General features: G+C 38.8%; 1 protein-coding gene across 1 annotated transcript in view; it reads left to right on the top strand.

Annotated features, from left to right (window-relative positions):
* SMARCC1 (SWI/SNF related, matrix associated, actin dependent regulator of chromatin subfamily c member 1) overlaps positions 1 to 18,978 on the top strand; it is a 177,545-nt gene that overhangs the window by 66,726 nt on the left and 91,841 nt on the right. The window contains 5 exon segments of the mRNA XM_032648973.1: positions 591 to 715; positions 4,917 to 4,976; positions 13,469 to 13,506; positions 16,269 to 16,283; positions 16,285 to 16,391. Coding sequence (XP_032504864.1) covers positions 591 to 715; positions 4,917 to 4,976; positions 13,469 to 13,506; positions 16,269 to 16,283; positions 16,285 to 16,391 — 345 coding nt within the window.

Below are 18,978 nucleotides of genomic sequence, written 5' to 3' on the forward strand. Positions count from 1 at the left end.
ATTGGCAGGCGGACTCTCAACCACTGCGCCACCAGGGAAACCCTGGCATGTGTTAGTTTTAAAAATGAATGTTGATTTGATTGAATTCAGGTGGTGAAAGAACAATGGCAATTTTTACAAAATACAAAAGTTAGTACTGTCCTAAGTGATTTTACTTTGCAGTTCCTGATGTTTGAATGATACAAAGAGCCAGGAAAATACAGAAAACCAAAGAAATCCAAAAAGCAGTTATTTGTATATATCTTTGAGAAAATTTCTTATGTAAGTGATTCTTTATGATCTGAGATAAAATATGTGCTGTATTTCTGTAGGAGATGGTTTTTTATTACACTAAGCACCTTTTAGGGTACTGTCTGCAAATTTGTATTGCAGAATTTCTGTGGTCATTTCTTGTGCCTTAAAAGTTTTCTTTTCCTTTTGACTGGTTAGATGTAATTTGGGGAATGTATCTAATTTTTTTGATTTCTGTTTGTCTTTTAAAGTGATTCTGAACGTAGATTCTCTAACAGTGTTGTTAAAGCCTCTGAAATTGTTTGCTGTAACTAGCTATCGTCAGTCTTGTTTGTGATTTTGTATCTTTTATGTTGTAGCCAAGCTAGTCTTTATGGGAAGCGGAGAAGTCAGAAAGAGGAAGATGAGCAAGAAGATCTTACCAAGGACATGGAAGACCCAACACCTGTACCCAACATAGAGGAGGTGGTTCTTCCAAAAAATGGTTTGTATCCTTTTGCCTAGACTATGAGAGTGTTAGATGTGATTTAATTATTCTCAGCGGTGCCATGGGATGATTCACTTCTTGCTCTGTGTCTCCAGTTCTTAACTTTCAAATATTAATAGATTACCCCTTGAAGGTTAACGTATGTGAAATTCCCTGTTTTCCTGTCTTTTGGTATACTTTTGCTATTTATTGGGAAAACACACTGTGATCAAAAAGTTCTCAAAATTTAGTAATGCTTTAAAGTTAATGGTTTTAAAATCCCAACAGAATCAATATACGTATGGAAAAATGGAGTATGTATCTATGCACAATTCAACCTATTTAAATCAGTTATTGGGAGGCAGATGTTAGACCTTTTTAACTGTGATTGTGGATTTGTCTGTTTGTCCCTTTATTCCTGTTAAATTTTTTTCTTCCTGTATTTTCTTGTACTTTGAAGCTCTGCTGTTTAAGGGCATATACATCTAGATCATCGTTGTTCTTCTGATGAATTGAGGCTTGTATCATGTCTCTAGGTGCCATGTTAGTGCTTGTCTTGAAATCTAAGTTCTCTGATAATAATAAAGCCTAATCTCACCACATCCTTTTCATTAAATTTCTATGTTTTATTAGTCCCCACTGAACTTAAGACTTCAGCAGTCCTATAAATTATTTCTTACATTTTATGTTTTCAATTTGTACCTCTCTGGCATTCTTTTACTTTCACTCTAATTATGTAAAGCATTGCTTTTAAACATCAATTTGTGGAGACTTAGTTCTTTCCCCCAATATACACATTTTCTGTTTTTTTTTTCAATTCCCCACATTTTCTGTTTTTAATTGGAGTATGTAGTCCACTTAAATGTAACATAATTATCTATATGGTTGGGTTTAAGTCTACAGTCATGCTGTTTTTTTCCCATTTGTCCCTCTCATTTCCTCTTTAGCTTTTAGTGTTCTATTCTAGCCCCTCGCTATTTTCTTTTCTTTTCGAACTTACATGGTTTCTTTTATATATAGCCTGGTTTTGGTTTTTTGTGGGTTTTTTGGCCATGCAGCGCAGCATGTGGGATCCCAGTTTCCCAACCAGGGATCAAACCCATGCCCCCTGCATTGGAAGAGCAGTCTTAACCACTGGACCACCAAGGAAGTCCCTATATATAGCATAGTTTTAAACTTCACAGAGCATAAAAGTCACCGTTTTAAAGTATATTTTAATCACTCCAGTGGTTTTTAGTAAACTCACTACGTTGTGCAGTCATCACCACTGTCTTACTTCCAGATGTTTTCATCTCTTATGAAAAGAAACCCTGTACTTATTAGGAGTTAGTCCAAATTATTCCCTTTCCCCATGTGTTGGCAACCACTATACTACTTCCTGTCTATGGATTTTCTTGTTCTCTATTTGCTTTTTAGCTATATTTTTCTTAGTGGTTGCTCTAGGTATTACAGTATATAATATATCCTTAATTTATCAAATCGATTTAGAATCATTGTTGTCTAGTTGAGATAAAAATGTATGAAATTTACCATAATATAATCTAACCTATGCCCTCTCCTGTCTTGTAATGTTTTCATGTATTTTACTTTGATGTGTGTTGTAATCCCTACATTTTTCTTTTTTGTTCTTTTTTAAGTAGTCATTTGTATTTTTAAGAAATGAAAAATACAGTCATCTATAATGTTATATGAGTTTCTAAAAATCACTGTGTTATACAAAATTGGGCAGTAAAAACCACACAAATATATTTTAAAGGTCATATAGAAGAGAACATTCACAAAGGCAGTCAAAAGAATAATTTTAAATAAAAACTATGAAGGTGGTGATAGTCCTAAGAGATAACCATCTAAAACTGGGAAGCTATAATAATTAATGTAGTATGGTTTAGACGCAAGAATGGCTGCATTCATCAGTGGAATAGAATGGCCAGTTCAGGGACTTCTCTGGTCATCCAGTGGTAAAGAATCCGCCTTCCAATGCGGGTACACGGGTTCTATCCCTGGTTGGGGAACTAAGGTCCCACGTGCTGTGGGGCAACTGAGCCCGTGCACCTCAACTAGAGAGCCCCAGTGCTGCAAACTACAGAGCCCATGCATCCTGGAGCTCAAGCACAACTACAGAGCCCACGCACCCTGGAGCTGGCACGCCACAACTAGAGAGAAGCCCTCGTGCTGCAACGAAGAGCCTTTGCGCCTGCAATGAAAGATCCTGCATGCTGCAACAAAGACCCAACACAGCCAAAAAAAGAAAAAATAGAATGGGAAATTCAAATGTAGATCTATATTTGTGAATAAATTTAAATTATTATGAATTTAGCAACACAAATAAATGGGAAAAGATCAGACTGCTCCACAAGTCCTGTAAATTTTAGTATTTTTCTTTGTATCGTATATGAGAATTTAAACTTCAGGTGGATTAAAGTGCTCAATTTAAGAACAAAACTGTAGGGACTTCCCTGGTTATGCAGTGGTTAAGAATCCGCCTGCCAATGCAGGCAACACGGGTTCAAGCCCTGGTCCAGGAAGCTCCCACATGCCGCGGAGCAGCTAAGCCCACGTGCCACAACTACTGAGCCTGCACTCTAGAGCCTGCGAGCCACAACTACTGAGCGCGTGTGCCACAACTACTGAAGCCCGCGTGCCTAGAGCCCGTGCTCCGCAACAAGAGAAGCCACCGCAATGAGAAGCCCGCACACTGCAACGAAGAGTATCCCCCACTCACCGCAACTAGAGAAAGCCCACGTGCAGCAATGAAGACCCAGTGTGGCCCCTGACACAGCCAAAAAATAAATAAATTAATTAGTTTAATAAAATAAAAACAAAACTATAAAAGTAAATTTCCAAATACTAATGTACTTTAAACAAGTGTTAGTCTTAGAGAAAATATTCATTACCCATTTAACAAACAAAGAATTAAAACCCTAAATATGTATAAAGATTCTTAAACTTTATGGAATAAAGGACAAAGTATTATGTACTAGTAATTTTATTATAAATCCTGGGATCAATAAATGTATGAAAAGATGCTTAATCTCACATAACCAAGGATATGTAAATCATTAAAGTAACTTTTCATCCATGTGATTTCCAAAACTTAGAAAGTAGATGATCCCCAAAGTACAACTGTTCTGAGGAAGTGAGTACTCTCAGATGCTATTGATGGAAGTATAAATTGATGAAGGCATTTAACACAATTTGGCTATATCTATTAAATTTAAAAAACTGTACAATAACAGTTTTAATTTCATAATCCATATTAATTACATGCATGCATAAATATAAGTATAAAAGAATGTTGATTACCCAGTAATGAAAAATTGAAAATAAATAAAGTTTCCATTGATATAGGGCTAGTTACCTCATGATCCACTCATGGACACAGAGTGTCTATTAAAAATGAAAGAGATGTAACTAAAAATACATGGAAAGATCACACAGGCGCACTGTTACAAAAGTAGAAACCTAAGTACAGAAGTGGAGTGCTAAGGAAATAAGCACAGTATGATAACTTTATATCTGTAAGATTTAAAAACCCTCAGAATGTTTTGAAGTCCACATAGATGTATAAAAGGTATTGGTTCTCCCTCAATTTGTCTGTCTTTTTTTTTTTTTTTTTTTTTTTTTTTTTTTTTTTTTTTTTTTTGCGGTACGCGGGCCTCTCACCGTGTGGCTTCTCCCGTTGCGGAGCACAGGCTCCGGACGTGCAAGCTCAGCAGCCATGGCTCACGGGCCCAGCTGCTCCGCGGCATGTGGGATCTTCCCTGACCGGGGCACGAACCCGTGTCCCCTGCATCGGCAGGCGGACTCTCAACCACTGCGCCACCAGGGAAGCCCCTGTCTGTCTTATTAATGGCACAGAAATGGGAATCCACAAGTGCACAAAAAAACACAAAAAAATATTTCTGATAAAGTGGTTGAAAGGTTCTTTTCAGGGTTTTCTCTCTGTATTGTTATTTCTGTATTGTTTGCTTTTATGATGAAAAAGATTGCTACTTGTTTAATTAATTACAGAATATTGTCTGTTACATTAAGTGTTAATGTTTCTCAGCTGGGCTTGCGGTTTTTACATGAAGGTGAGTAGGTTTTACACAAGGGTAAGTACTGAATGATGGTGGGGATGCAGTGAGAGTCGTGTATTTTTTAATCTTCTATTCTGTTTTCTTAAAAACAAGTTGAACTTTCCCCCTAAAACATAATTCTTTTTTTTTTTTCTTTCTAGTAAACCCAAAGAAAGATAGTGAAAATACACCTGTTAAAGGAGGAACTGTAGCAGATCTAGGTAAAAATCAGAAAATCTATACAGATTTGTCTCTTGAATATGTCAGCTCCCTTGATAATCCTTTCTTTACTGAGAGATTTCAGTTGCTATGCTTTCTAGCACAGATATTATCTATGGCTATGTTAGTACCGTTGTTATTTAGTTTGCTACCATATTAGGAAATTTAATTTCTTTTTTTTTTTAAAATAAATTTATTTATTTTTGGCTGTGTTGGGTCTTCGTTTCTGTGCGAGGGCTTTCTCTAGTTGTGGCAAGTGGGGGCCACTCTTCATCGCAGTGCGCGGGCCTCTCACTGTCGTGGCCTCTCTTGTTGCGGAGCACAGGCTCCAGACACGCAGGCTCAGTAGTTGTGGCTCACGGGCCCAGTTGCTCCGCGGCATGTGGTATCTTCCCAGACCAGAGCTCGAACCCATGTCCCCTGCATTGGCAGGCAGATTCTCAACCACTGTGCCCCCAGGGAAGCCCAGGAAATTTAATTTCTTATGATCCACTCTCTCCATTCTTACTGGTCTGCCTCTCTCAGAGCGTAATGTTTTCCTGCAAACTAGCAAAGGTGGTAATATATCTAAATCAGAATATCTGAGTTTTAAAGAAACAGTTATAATTAGAGCACTTTTAATAATCTGCCTGAAGTATTTGTTTCACAACATGTGCAAATTGATTTTGTGTCTTCAGAACAAGAATCTGTTGACTGTTAATACTTTGTAAGCCAACAGAAACTTTCCTTGGGCCTTCCCTGATGGTCCAGTGGTTAAGACTCCTCTGTGCTCCCAATGCAGGAGGCCTGGGTTTGATTCCTGGTCAGGGAACTAGTTCCCAGATGTATGCCACAACTAAGAGTTCGCATGCTGCAGCTAAGAGCCCGCATGCCGCAACTAAGACCCGGTGCAGCCAAATAAGTAAATATTTTAAAAAAGAGAAAATTTCCTTAACAGGATAAAATGAGAGTCACATCATCCTTTTACTGTATTTTCCAGTTATAGAGTACACTTTCACAAGTAAGGTCTAATTCTTGGATGTGCTTTGAGGGTAGTTACTTGTTCCAGTTTTTAAAAGTAAGGATAGTTTTAAACATCTTTGTTCCTGAAAGTTATATATATAATCTCATTTACTTTCTTCATTTGTAAAAATCAAAGGGGATCCTTGTGTTTTCAGTATATATTAAATTTATGAATTGATGGGATTTTAGACCTAATAGGGATTTTCAAAATCCCCTTATGTGGAAAATGAGACTTGTATTTCACTGTGTCCTAGTCAAGTGAATTCTGTATTTCAGATAAACTGCTGTGATTCTCGATGGCAGACATGAGTGGGTGTTTGGGAGAGTTTTTCTACTTCATTTCACTAAATACATCTTGCTTTTTCTGGCATAAAGCCTGTCATTGTACATCAGTGGATGATTCTATTTTTGGTTAAGTTGAAAGTAAAGCAGAAAATTGTCTTGATGACAGTTTATATAAAGGTGGTGTTAGGTCAACAAAATAAACAAAAAAAGAGATACTGTCAAAATCCTTCTATCGTAATTGTTTTTAACATTATTAATAGAATATGGATCTTTAGTAACTAGTAGTAATTTTCATTTTCCATAAGTTTATGTCACCTATTCTACAACCATCACTTATCCACTGAATCAAAGGCCAAGAAAGCAAAAACTAACTATAAACAGTCTTTTGTTTTATATTCTTAATAATGTGAAAGGGTAAAATATTGTTAAGACTTGAATACTCTTCACTGGGACAATTTGTTAAATAGAATGATAGTTTATATTTTTAAAGTTATATCCCGAAAAAGAATAATTCTGTAGTTTTACGGGAGTGGACAATTGTCTTTTTAAAAGTGATGTGACTATTAGAGTATTTTTGTCATAGATTTTATCAGAGGAGTCAAATTGAAGCCAATTGTAGGAAAAGGATGGGGTTCCAACTGGATTAAAAGTTTTAGTGCTGGGTATAGGAGATCTTCCCATTGTATTTGTGAACAAATTGAGGTCTCAATCAGGAGTGCTGTGGCTGTGGATGCTGCTGACCATAGCTGGAGAGTTTGGCTCTTTGGAATTTGAAATTGTTGTCCTGGCCTTTCATCCAGGGACCAACAGGCTTCCCATGTATCATTTAAACATCTGACTTTCTGCATTGGCTATAACCTGTACCATGCCAAGGGTGACTTGATCCATCAACTGAGAATTATTGTTCAGAGTTGTTTGTTTTTTAACTGATCTGTATTTTGCCTTACATGCCACTGAGCCAAGTATACCCAGTCATTTCTTTCTTTTAAATCTCTGGAAGGTCAAGATTCAGGGGCTGAGGTGAGAGTGTATTTGCCCACATCTAGAAGGAGGAAGAGAGCATTTATTGAGTATTACCATCTAGAAGTCAGAATGAAGGATGCTCCTCCTACTTTTGTATTATCAGAAGTCTGTTTCCATTGGGTACCAAACTCCTTCAGGAATGAAAATCTGTTAAACTAAAATGAAATAGTATAAGTTGACCAGAGAGAGTGCAATCATTGTATTGTACTACCCCCATTTAGTGAGAAGTTGATTATCCTTTGGTTTACTAAGACCCGAAGGACAAAAAGTTCATTTTTGACGGCCTTACCCAGAATTCTTTGTTAGTCACTTCCTAAGAAAAAAATAGTCCCTCTGCAGAGTTGGATGACTCAATGTTGGTAGTGCTGTAACTTAACCTCACGTCTGCTTTTAGCGGATGTTTGTCTCTAATTTACAAATCAAGGAACAGGGTCCATCTTTATGTTACGTGAGTACCTGTCAGGTGTCATGCTACATATGTTTGCGTTTCTCCATAAAACCATGTTAGCCCCGATTCATTGATTAGGAAATAGAGACTGGAGGGGTTCAGTAACGTTCCTAAGTGTACAGCTGTTAAGTGGGAGAGCACAGATTCAGATCCAGAACTGTATCTGTGGTGCTAGTGCTTTGTATCATTGCACTCTGCTCTTGTGTCCCGCACATTTTTCTCAGCTTCTATTCATGCTCACAGTTTTGTGAAGTCATGGGGTACATCTGTGCCTGAGGTTCTTTGATTTGGCTTCTTCCTCTCTGTGGAATGCTTGCTTTATCCTTCTCTCAGGTTGCAGCTTAAATATCACCTTCTCAGAGAGGATTTTCCTCTATATTTGCTCTGAAGGATCCACCCACCCAATTCCTCTCTAAAATGTATTATTTTGTTTTTAGTCTCTGTATAGCAGTTTTCTTTTTTGAACATCATTATTGGAGTATAATTGCTTTACAATGGTGTGTTAGCTTCTGCCTTGTGACAAAGTGAATCAGCTATACATACACACACATCCCCATATCTCTTCCCTCTTGTCTCTCCCACCCTCCCCATCCCACCACTCTAGGCGGTCACAAAGCACCGAGCTGATCTTCCTGTGCCATGCGGCGGCCCCCCACCAGCTATCTGTTTTACATTTGGTAGTGTATATATGTCCACGCCACTCTCCCACCTCGTCCAAGCTGACCCCTCCCCCTCCCCATATCCCCAAGTCCACTCTCTAGTACATCTGCATCTCCATTCCCGTCCTGCCCCCAGGCTCTTCATGACCACCGTTTTTCCCTTTCTTAGATTTCATACATATGTGTTAGCACACGCCATTTGTTTTTCTCTCTCTGACTTACTTCACTCTGTATGACAGACTCCAGGCCCATCCATCTCACCACAAACAACTCAGTTTTGTTTCTTTTTATGGCCGAGCAGTACTCTACTGTATATATGTGCTACATCCCCTCCATCCATTCATCTATCGATGGACACCTAGGTTGCCTCCATGTCCTGGCTACCGTAAACAGAGCTGCAGTGAACACTGTGGTACACGACTCCCTTCGAACTGTGGTTTTCTCAGGGTATCTGCTCAGTAGTGGGACCGCTGGGTCGTATGGTAGCTTTATTTTTAGTTTTTTTTTAATTTTAATTTTTTTTTTTGCGGTATGCGGGCCTCTCACTGTTGTGGCCTCTCCCGTTGCGGAGCACAGGCTCCGGACGCACAGGCTCAGCGGCCATGGCTCACGGAGCCAGCCTCTCCGCGGCATGTGGGATCTTCCCGGACCGGGGCGCGAACCCGTGTTCCCTGCATCGGCAGGCGGACTCTCAACCACTGCGCCACCAGGGAAGCCCTATTTTTAGTTTTTTAAGGAACCTCCATACTGTTCTCCATAGTGGCTGCATCAGTTTACATTCCCACCAACAGTGCAAGAGGGTTCCCTTTTCTCCACACCCTCTCCAGCATTCATTGTTTGTAGATTTTTTGATGATAGCCACTCTGACAGGTGTGAGATGGTATCTCATTGTAGTTTTGGTTTGCATTTCTCTAATGATTAATGATGTTGAGCATTCTTTCATGTGTTTGTTGGCAATCTGCATATCTTCTTTGGAGAAATGTCTACCCAGGTCTTCTGCCCATTTTTGGATTGGGTTGTTTGCCTTTTTGATACTGAGCTGCATGAGCTGCTTTTAAATTTCAGAGATTAATCCTTTGTCAGTTGCTTCATTTGCAAATATTTTCTCCCGTTCTGAGGGTTGTCTTTTTGTCCTGTCTATGGTTTCCTTTGCTGTGCAAAAGCTTCTAAGCTTCATTAGGTCCCATTTGTTTATTTTTGTTTTCATTTCCATCTCTCTAGGAGGTGGGTCAAAAAGGATCCTGCTGTGATCCATGTCACGGAGTGTTCCGCCTATTCCTTCCTTTAAGTATTTAACAGTGTCTGGCCTTACATTTAGGTCTTCAATCCATTCTGAGTTTATTTTTGTGTATGGTGTTAGGGAGTGTTCCAATTTCATTCCTCCATGTGTAGCTGTCCAGTTTTCCCAGCACCACTCACCGAAGAGGCTGTCTTTTCTCCACTGTACACTCCCACCTCCTTTATCAAAGATAAGGTGGCCATATGTGCGTGGCTTTACCTCTGGGCCCTCCATCCTGCTCCACCGATCTACACCTCTGTTTTTGTGCCACCACCACACTGCCTTGACCACCGTAGCTCTGCAGCACAGTCTGAAGTCAGGGAACCCGACTCCCCCAGCTCTGCCTTTCTTTCTCAAGATTGCTTTGGCTATTTGGGGTCTCCCGTGCCTCCATACAAACCATGAGATCTGTGAAAAGTGCCAGTGGTAGTTTGATAGGGACTGCACCGAATCTGTAGATTGCCCTGGGCAGTATATTCACCCTCACAATGTTGATTCTTCCAATCCAAGAACATGGCATACCTCTCCATCTACCTGCATCATCTCCAATTTCTCTCATTAGTGTCTCATAATTTTCTGCATACAGGTCCTTCGTCTCCCAAGGTAGGCTTACTGCCAGATATTTCATTCTTTTTGTTGCAATAGTAAATGGGAGTGTTTTCTCAATATCACCTTCAGATTCCCCGTTATTAGTGTTTAGGAATGCAAGAGACTTTTGTGCATCAATTCTGCATCCTACTACTTTACCAGATTCACCAATCAGCTCCAGTAGTCTTCTGATAGCATCTCCAGGATTCTCTATGTATAGTATCATGTCATCTGTAAACAGCGACAGCTTCACTTCTTCTTTTCCAATTTGGATTCCTTTTATTTCTTTTTCTTCTCTGATTGCTGTGGCTAAAACCTCCAAAACTATGTTGAATAATAGTGGTGAGAGTGGGCAACCTTGTCTTGTTCCTGATCTTAGTGGAAGTGGTTTCAGTTTTTCACCATTGAGGACATTGTTGGCTGTGGGTTTGTCACCCATGGCCTTTATTATGTTGAGATAAGTTCCCTCTATGCCTACTTTCTGCAGGGTTTTTTTTTTTTTTTAATTTATTTATTTATTTTTTGTGGTATGCGGGCCTCTCACTGCTGTGGCCTCTCCCGTTGCGGAGCACAGGCTCCGGACACGCGGGTCAGTGGCCATGGCTCACGGGCCTAGCCGCTCCGCGGCATGTGGGATCTTCCCGGACCGGGGCACGAACCCGTGTCCCCTGCATCGGCAGGCGGACTCTCAACCACTGCGCCACCAGGGAAGCCCTCTGCAGGGTTTTTATCATAAATGGGTGTTGAATTTTGTTGAAAGCTTTCTCTGCATCTATTGAGATGATCATGTGGTTTTTCTCCTTCAATTTGTTAATATGGTGTATCACGTTGGTTGATTTGTGTATATTGAAGAATCCTTGCATTCCTGGGATAAACCCCACCTAATCATGGTGTATGATCCTTCTAATGTGCTGTTGGATTCTGTTTGCCAGTATTTTGTGGAGGATTCTTGCATCTATGTTCATCAGAGATATTGGCCTGTAGTTTTCTTTCTTTGTGACATCCTTGTCTGGTTTTGGTATCAGAGTGATGGTGGCCTCATAGAATGAGCTCAGGAGTGTTCCTCCCTCTGTGTATAGCAGTTTTCAACATTTGATATCTTATTGTTTGTTTATTTTCTCTTCCATCTCCTGCCACTCTTAACTGGAATATAAACTCCATAAAGACAGGGACTTTTTCTTGTTCATCATTGTGTCTTTAGCATTTTTTAAAAAAATTAATTAATTTATTTGTTTATTTTATTTATTTTTGGCTGCACTGGGTCTTCGTTGCTGCATGTGGGCTTTTCTCTAGTTGCAGCAAGTAGGGGCTACACTTTGTTGTGGTGTGTGGGCTTATTGCTGTGGCTTCTCTTGTTGCGGAGCATGGGCTATAGGTGCATGGGCTTCAGTAGTCGTGGCACGTGGGCTCAGTAGTTGTGGCTCACAGGCTGTAGAGCGCAGGCTCAGTAGTTGTGACTCACAGGCTTAGTTGGTCTGCGACATGTGGGATCTTCCTGGACCAGGGCTCAAACCCATGTCTCCTGCATTGGCAGGCAGATGCTTAACCACTGGGCCACCAGGGAAGCCCGTGTCCTTAGCACTTGAACGGTGGCTGGTGCATAAAATTTAGTTAAGTGTTTGAAGGCTGGTTCTTTATAACCTGTTAAAATACTACTCATCTTCTTACATCCTCTAAAGTAGGGGTTGGCAAACTTTTCTAAAAAGGACCAGATAGTAAATATTTTAGGCATTTTTGGCTATAAGGTCTAAGTTACAACTAGTCAGCTTTGCCATTGTAATGCAAATACAGCCATTCATAATATATAAACAAATGATCATGGCTTATTCCAATAAAACTTTTATTTATAGACACCAAAATTTGAATTTCAGTTAATTTTTGGTATGTCATGATATATTTATTCTTCTATTGATTTTCTCTTTAACCATGTAAAAATTAAAAAAATCATTCTTCACTTGCAGGTATGATAGGAATCCCCAAGACCATCCCCAGGTTTGGAGATTCTCTAGAAGGACTGATGGAACTCAGCATATAGTTGTACTCACGGCTGACATATATCACAGCAACATAGGAAGCATGAACAGATCATAAGGGGAAATAACAGGCAGAGTCTGGGTGCAGGCTTCCTTACGGTCTCTCCCTTACGTGAGGGATTGCACAGAGTGCGCTCTTCCCACAGCAACACACATGCAGTGTTTCCATCTAGGGAAGCTTGTTTGAGAGTCTAAGATCAGTGTTTTTACTGGCAATGTAGGGTACCCTCTGCCTAACACATACCAGAATTTCAGGCTGCAGAAGTTTATCATAAGCTGCGTTGTGCATAGTCTAGGCACAGTGAACCACCCTTCATTTCAGTTAACTATTGACTAGGAACACACTGAGAGTCAATTTCCCAGATTCCATACAAAAACAGGCAGTGGGCCTGATTTAGCTTGTAGGCTATAGATCCTGACCCCTGTCTAAGCCGTTTATTTAATGCTTTTCAAATAGCAGATTCTTGGAAATATTTGTTTGAAGGAATAATGAAAAAAAATGTCTTCCTTGTGTTCTCTTTAAACTTTACAGTGCCTTAGTCACTGCCAAGGGTCATAATAATTATATAAAAAATAAAATGTTATAGAAACTTAATCATGTAATTATTTGTGTGGTAACCTCTTACCTTTTCCACCATGGCACTTTTACTTTTCACTATGGAAATCAGCTGCTTAGTTTAAATTATACATGGATTTGCCTTTGTTCTTTTGCAACACTAGCATTTAGGTCCTGTAGTCCCCTATCCTCAGAAGGTATTAACACTCTTGCCAGGACTTTGTCTGTAGGGATTGATTATCACCTCCTTCTCTACTCCTCATTCTTTACTCATTTCCTCTGGGATCCGAAATGTCATTACTTTGTTTCACTAAACCTCTGGAGGCAAGAGCCCAAACCAAGTTCCTTACCTATGATCATGACTAAGATTGTAACCCAAGTAGTATTTAATTTTAAGTTCCCTGTTGTTGGAGAATTTTAATGATTTGTGCTTTGAATTTTTACTCACCTCTATGCTTCTGTGTACAATTCTAATTTACTGAATTATTCAAGGTAAATTAGCTTTAATAATGCTCTGTTTCTTTCCTTTTCTCTGGCGAGTATCAGTTCCTTAAATCTTAAGGTTTCCAGGTAATCGAGAGAGCATTACCTGTTAATGAATTACGTGTTTTGATTTTGCAGATGAGCAGGATGAAGAAACAGTCACAACAGGAGGAAAGGTAATGATTTAGTTAGGCCTGGTGCAACAGTAACTGTAGGGGTCCTGTGTATCGAGCAGTAGAGACACTGATTTGGAAGTTTCCTTAGAAATATTCTGTTTTGAGGTCCTTCTGATTTTTTAATTTCTTTTTAACACATGCCCAAAATAGTCTGTCTTTCTTGACCCACCCCCCAAATTTTATCAAGAGGAATTTGCCATTTTTCCAGGTAGTATTCCTCATATGCTATAGTTTCTGGTTCCATTTCTCTCCTGGTTGCAAGTTAATCATCAGAGCTGCACAGTATTCCAGGTGAGCAGGGACCATGCCTTGCTTTGATTTTCTCACTCCTATTTCTATTAGTGCAGCCCCAGTCCACAACTGATGTAGCCTTTGATCATACTCTTCACCTTTTTTGAGCCTTAAAGTCAGCTACTTCCTGTTTCATCAATTTTGCTGTGGAGACATGTCAATAATTAGGCTGTAGGATGGTGTTGGATTTTAGGCAAGGTTTTATTTCTCTTTTTAAATAAATGGCACCTTGTTTATTCAGGTTGTCATCTCTAACTGTGTTAAGATGTGTAACTAATCCTTAATCTCCTTGAAATAACTTACTTAATGCTGAAAATGGTTAGGTTCTTTTTTTTCTCTTTTCAGTGAGTCAGAGAACTTCCCCCATAGTGACACTTGTTGTTTGTACACAGTCATGAAATGGAAAATATTCATGACAGGATTTCAAGGAAAAGTATTTCAAGAAACTCTACTACAGATGGCTCTTTAGCTGAACTGTTCTTATGATCTTTTCTTTAAAATCAAAACTTCTGTATTCAAAGAGCTACTCATAAACATTTATGAATATTACATTTGTAAAAAGACATCATCTTTTAGAGTAGAAAGTATTGGGTGGCAATAAAGGAGACCAAAATAGAAAACCAAGGAATTATCCCCCCCTTTTTTTATGCCAAGGGTGGGAGTACTTTTGAAACTATGGACAAGTCTGTTATGTAACTTAAACCTAAGATGGTTAGAGGTGGTTACTCTAACACCAGTCCCATGATATCATCCTGCTTCTTTCCTCACTGAGATGATTAAACTGTACACTGTCAGCTTTTATTCATTTCAATACCAGCCTCTCCCTAGTTTTCCTGAATAAAGAAAATTTTCTGAATTGAATCACATTGAATTTGTAGAACCTATGCCACAAGAACAAATTAACGATGAGCATAGATTTTGCTAGCTTCCCTGGTTTGGGAAATAAAATTCCTTACCTTTGTCATCAATATTAACACATTTGTTTCAACGTCATTTAAGTAACAACCACAGTTTCCTTGATGATTTCATACATTAAAAAAATTTTTTGATATTCATTAAACTTAAGGAAACTACTGTCTTAAGTTTCTAGCAGTAGCTAGATCCTCACCTAAAGTAATATAACACAGGAAATTTAGGTTGATTTAAGTTAAAGGTAAAATTAAACTATGGAACCTTTGTAAAAGAATATGATGCAAAATTTGACTGGTTTCTTAACAGAAAAGAATTTTATAAGATTAAAAACAGTAAAAACACCACAGATAAAAGGTTGATAGATAGAACTCTACACAATTTGAAAATATCTGAATGTTAATAAGCTTATTTCCTGTAGTATTCTTTGTGAAAATGTTTAATCTGAAGTTAATTATGAAGAATCATTGTGATAAATAGAGATTGGTAGATGCTCTACAAGCTGTCTGGTCTGGATTCTTCAAGAATTTTAATGTCATAAAATCTCCCCCCAAAAGGAGGCAGGGGTTAAAGGAGACTAAGGAGACATGAATATCATATATAATATGGACTCCTTGATCAGGTTCTGTATTGAGGAGAAAAATCTGTAAAGGACATTTATGGGACACTTGGATCCCCTTGAATATAAAGCGTGTGTTAGATAATATTATTTGAAAGTAATTATTACTGGGGGAATTCCCTGGTGGTCCAGTGGTTCGGACTCCGTGCTCTCACTGCTGTGGGCCTCGGTCGGGGAACTAATATCCCACATGCAGCCAAAAAAAAAAATGTAATTATTACTGTTTACTGGTAGCATAAAAAAACGTTCTTGTGTTTTGACCTAAAGCAGGGCTTTTTGAAATTATTGTATTAGCAAAACCAGGTTTTTAGGTGGAATCATTTGCAAAACCTACATAAATGTGATAAAAGTCAGAACTAATTTTCAGCACTAAGAGTGGTTAAGAGTGTAGGCCCTCTAGCTGCACTTTCTGGAGTTTTATCCTGTTTATGTCTTGTTAGCTCTGTGCATCATTTTCTCATCCACAAAAGAGATAATAAACAGTACCTGCTGTTATTGTGAGGAATAAGTGAGATATTGCACATATCGCTGTTGGCAGATACTTAGTACTCAATCTTTGGGATTGGGGAAAGCTTATCATTATGTCTCAGTGTCCTTGTGTTACCTCCTTATAAATTGAGAACTAGTAATTTAGATTTGTGATTCGAGGATTAGGTAAAACTAGACAAATAAGTAGCAGGCTATTGTGGAAAGGTTTGGGCTTTCTATGAGTTGATTCCCTCATCTGTAAAAAGGAGGAAAAAAATATGCTATCTCATCTGGACATCTTGTGAAGGTACCTTGAAAACTGTGAAAGGCTATTTTTACTTGAAATTTGTTTTCCTGGTCCTTGAAATTGGATCAGCTAGCTGCATTTTCTGTAACCTGCTATTAGAAATTTGAAAGCTAGTTCCATATCTCTCTGTAGTTCTCTTTCTCTGAATTTTGGCTTCTTTTTCTACAGGAAGATGAAGATCCTGGCAAAAGGTGATCAGAGTCGGTCAGTTGACCCTGGTGAAGATAATGTGACAGAGCAGACCAATCACATTATTATTCCTAGCTATGCATCGTGGTTTGATTATAACTGGTGAGTAGGTTGCTTACATCTGTGAACATGGTAATTAGGAGTGGGAAAACTTTCCTTGAAATTATATTGTGCTCAGGACTTCCCTGGTGGCACAGTGGTTAAGAATCCGCCTGCCAATGCAGGGGACACGGGTTCGAGCCCTGGTCTGGGGAGATCCCACATGCCGTGGAGCAGCTAAGCCCGTGCATCACAACTACTGAGCCTGCGCTCTAGAGCCCACGAGCCACAACTACTGAGCCCACGCGTTGCAACTGCTGAAGCCCGCGTGCTTAGAGCCTGTGCTCCTCAACAAGAGAAGCCACCTCATTGAAAAGCCCGCGCACCGCAATGAAGAGTAGCCCCCGCTCGCCACAACTAGAGAAAGCCTGCACGCGGCAACGAAGACCCAACACAGCCAAAAATAAATAAATAAATTTATTTAAAAAATAGTGCTCTTCTGCCCAGGTCCCCTCATCAGTAATCACTGTCACACTGGATGAAGGGGGATGGAAAGTTATTTTATTTTAACTTTGGAATGTGTTCTTTTGGTTGTTTTACTTGGGGATAGAAACTATTATGTTGTAATTTAGGATTATAAAATTTTGTAAACTTGAACCTGACTCATTTGGAGTCAGTTTTAGTTCAGACAGGCAAATGCTTGAGTATTTAATAATTATAAAATATTGATGTTCATTATATGATTTTTAAACATTATGGAAATTTTAAAGAAAAATTCATCTTAGTACCCAATAATGGCTTCATGTTAATCGGAAACAGGAGCCCTTTCTTGTATAAACCCTGGCATGTAAAAGAGTTCAGGAAAACAACCTCTTCAGCACCCTCCCTGTCATTTACCACAGCCACTGTGGCACCTTTGGAACATGGCTGGAAATAAATGGAGATGTACATATCTTACTAATTGATTACTTATGAAATCTAACTTTCACGTCAGGCTGATTTTTGTTGGACAGTTTTTTATTTTTAAATGTATGAACCAGAACTCCAAATAGATGTTAGTTTCTTTAAGGTACTTTCATTGGAAGGCTATATATTTAGTCTAGTGATGCTGCCCTTACAATCTCGTGGTCCTGTGCTTATATATATATCTCTCTTTTAAAACCAACTTAAAAGAATAGGGTGGATGGTCCATTTGAGTCATAGCTTATTTTTGTCTAAAACCACAAGGTATGGCCTCTACTATTGAGACTTTTCAGCATACTTTTTTTTTTTTTTTTTTTGCGGTACGCGGGCCTCTCACTGTTGTGGCCTCTCCCGTTGCGGAGCACTCCGGACGCGCAGGCTCAGCTGCCATGGCTCATGGGCCCAGCCGCTCCGCGGCATGTGGGATCTTCCCAGACCGAGGCACGAACCCGTGTCCCCTGCATCGGCAGGCGGACTCTCAACCACTGCGCCACCAGGGAGGCCCCCCAGCATACTTTTTAAAACTAACTCTGAATGCTGTTCCTCATTGTTTTGAATAAGTAGAAGCTGAAACAGAATAAGTATATTGCTTTTCTTTGAAGGTCAGTCTTCATTACATTGATTATTATGTTAAATTACTTTGATATTTGGAAGTTTCATTATTGTTATTTGTAGTTGCAGAGTAAGATTCAGAATGGCTTGAGAAGCTAGCATTTTCCCCTCAAAAAAGGGGAATGTCATAACAGTACATAGTGTTTTAGGTTTTTATAGTTTACAGAAACACTTCCATTTGCATGGTGATCTTTGCATGTCACAAAGTGTGCTGTTAGATGGACAGTAGAGGTATTAGTTATATCCCTATTTTATAGATAACTACAGCCTCAGTTGAAGTGGTGCAAAGTTGCAGAGTTGCTAATTGGAAGAACTCAGGTTTTCTGATTCCGAATATCCCACTCCTTCTACTACTTGACTCATTCTCAGAACCTAAGGAATCAGCTGCCAGTACTTCAAACATAGATTTTTGAAAAAGAAAGTGGTTGTGATTAAACATTCTTGTGTGTTTTGTTCTTGGTGAAATTGTCTTTGTGGCCTCTTCCTAACCTGTAACATAACAATGAGAGGTATATTAGGACCAGTTTATTCATTGCTTACAGTTATTCTCCTTATAATAAAACTTGTAAATTCATTATACATGTATCTATGGAACATAAATTCATCTTAGAAATCATCTTCCTGTAAGTTTCCAGGTGATTCATTTTATTTATAGTATTTGGTAGTATCCAATTCAAACAATTTAAATGTTACCGAATAATGAAAGAGTGAATGCTTTTATTTGTATTCACAGACTATTGATTTGCTCTTTCCTATGTAATCTCTGTACATGTTGCATATCTGAAAAGGCACTGAGAAACTAAAATGTGTCATCAGGAAAAATACTGATTAGCATTAATGTCAAAACCTTTGAGCTAAATGTACAGTTGGTTTCATTTGTAGAGTGTTTTAGGCCTGATCATTTCACATGGTCTCTATAGTGCTTATCACCTGTAACATTTTATAAAATTATCAGTGATTTTTATCTGAATGTTAAAAATTAGTTCTGTGATCTTTTTTAAAAGCAGTAAATCACTGAACTATTTTAAAAAATTCAGTTCACCACAAAGTTTCTGAGGGCTGGATGAAAAAGTGC

Source organism: Phocoena sinus, chromosome 11, assembly GCF_008692025.1.
Source record: "Phocoena sinus isolate mPhoSin1 chromosome 11, mPhoSin1.pri, whole genome shotgun sequence".
Taxonomy (NCBI): Eukaryota; Metazoa; Chordata; class Mammalia; order Artiodactyla; family Phocoenidae; genus Phocoena; species Phocoena sinus.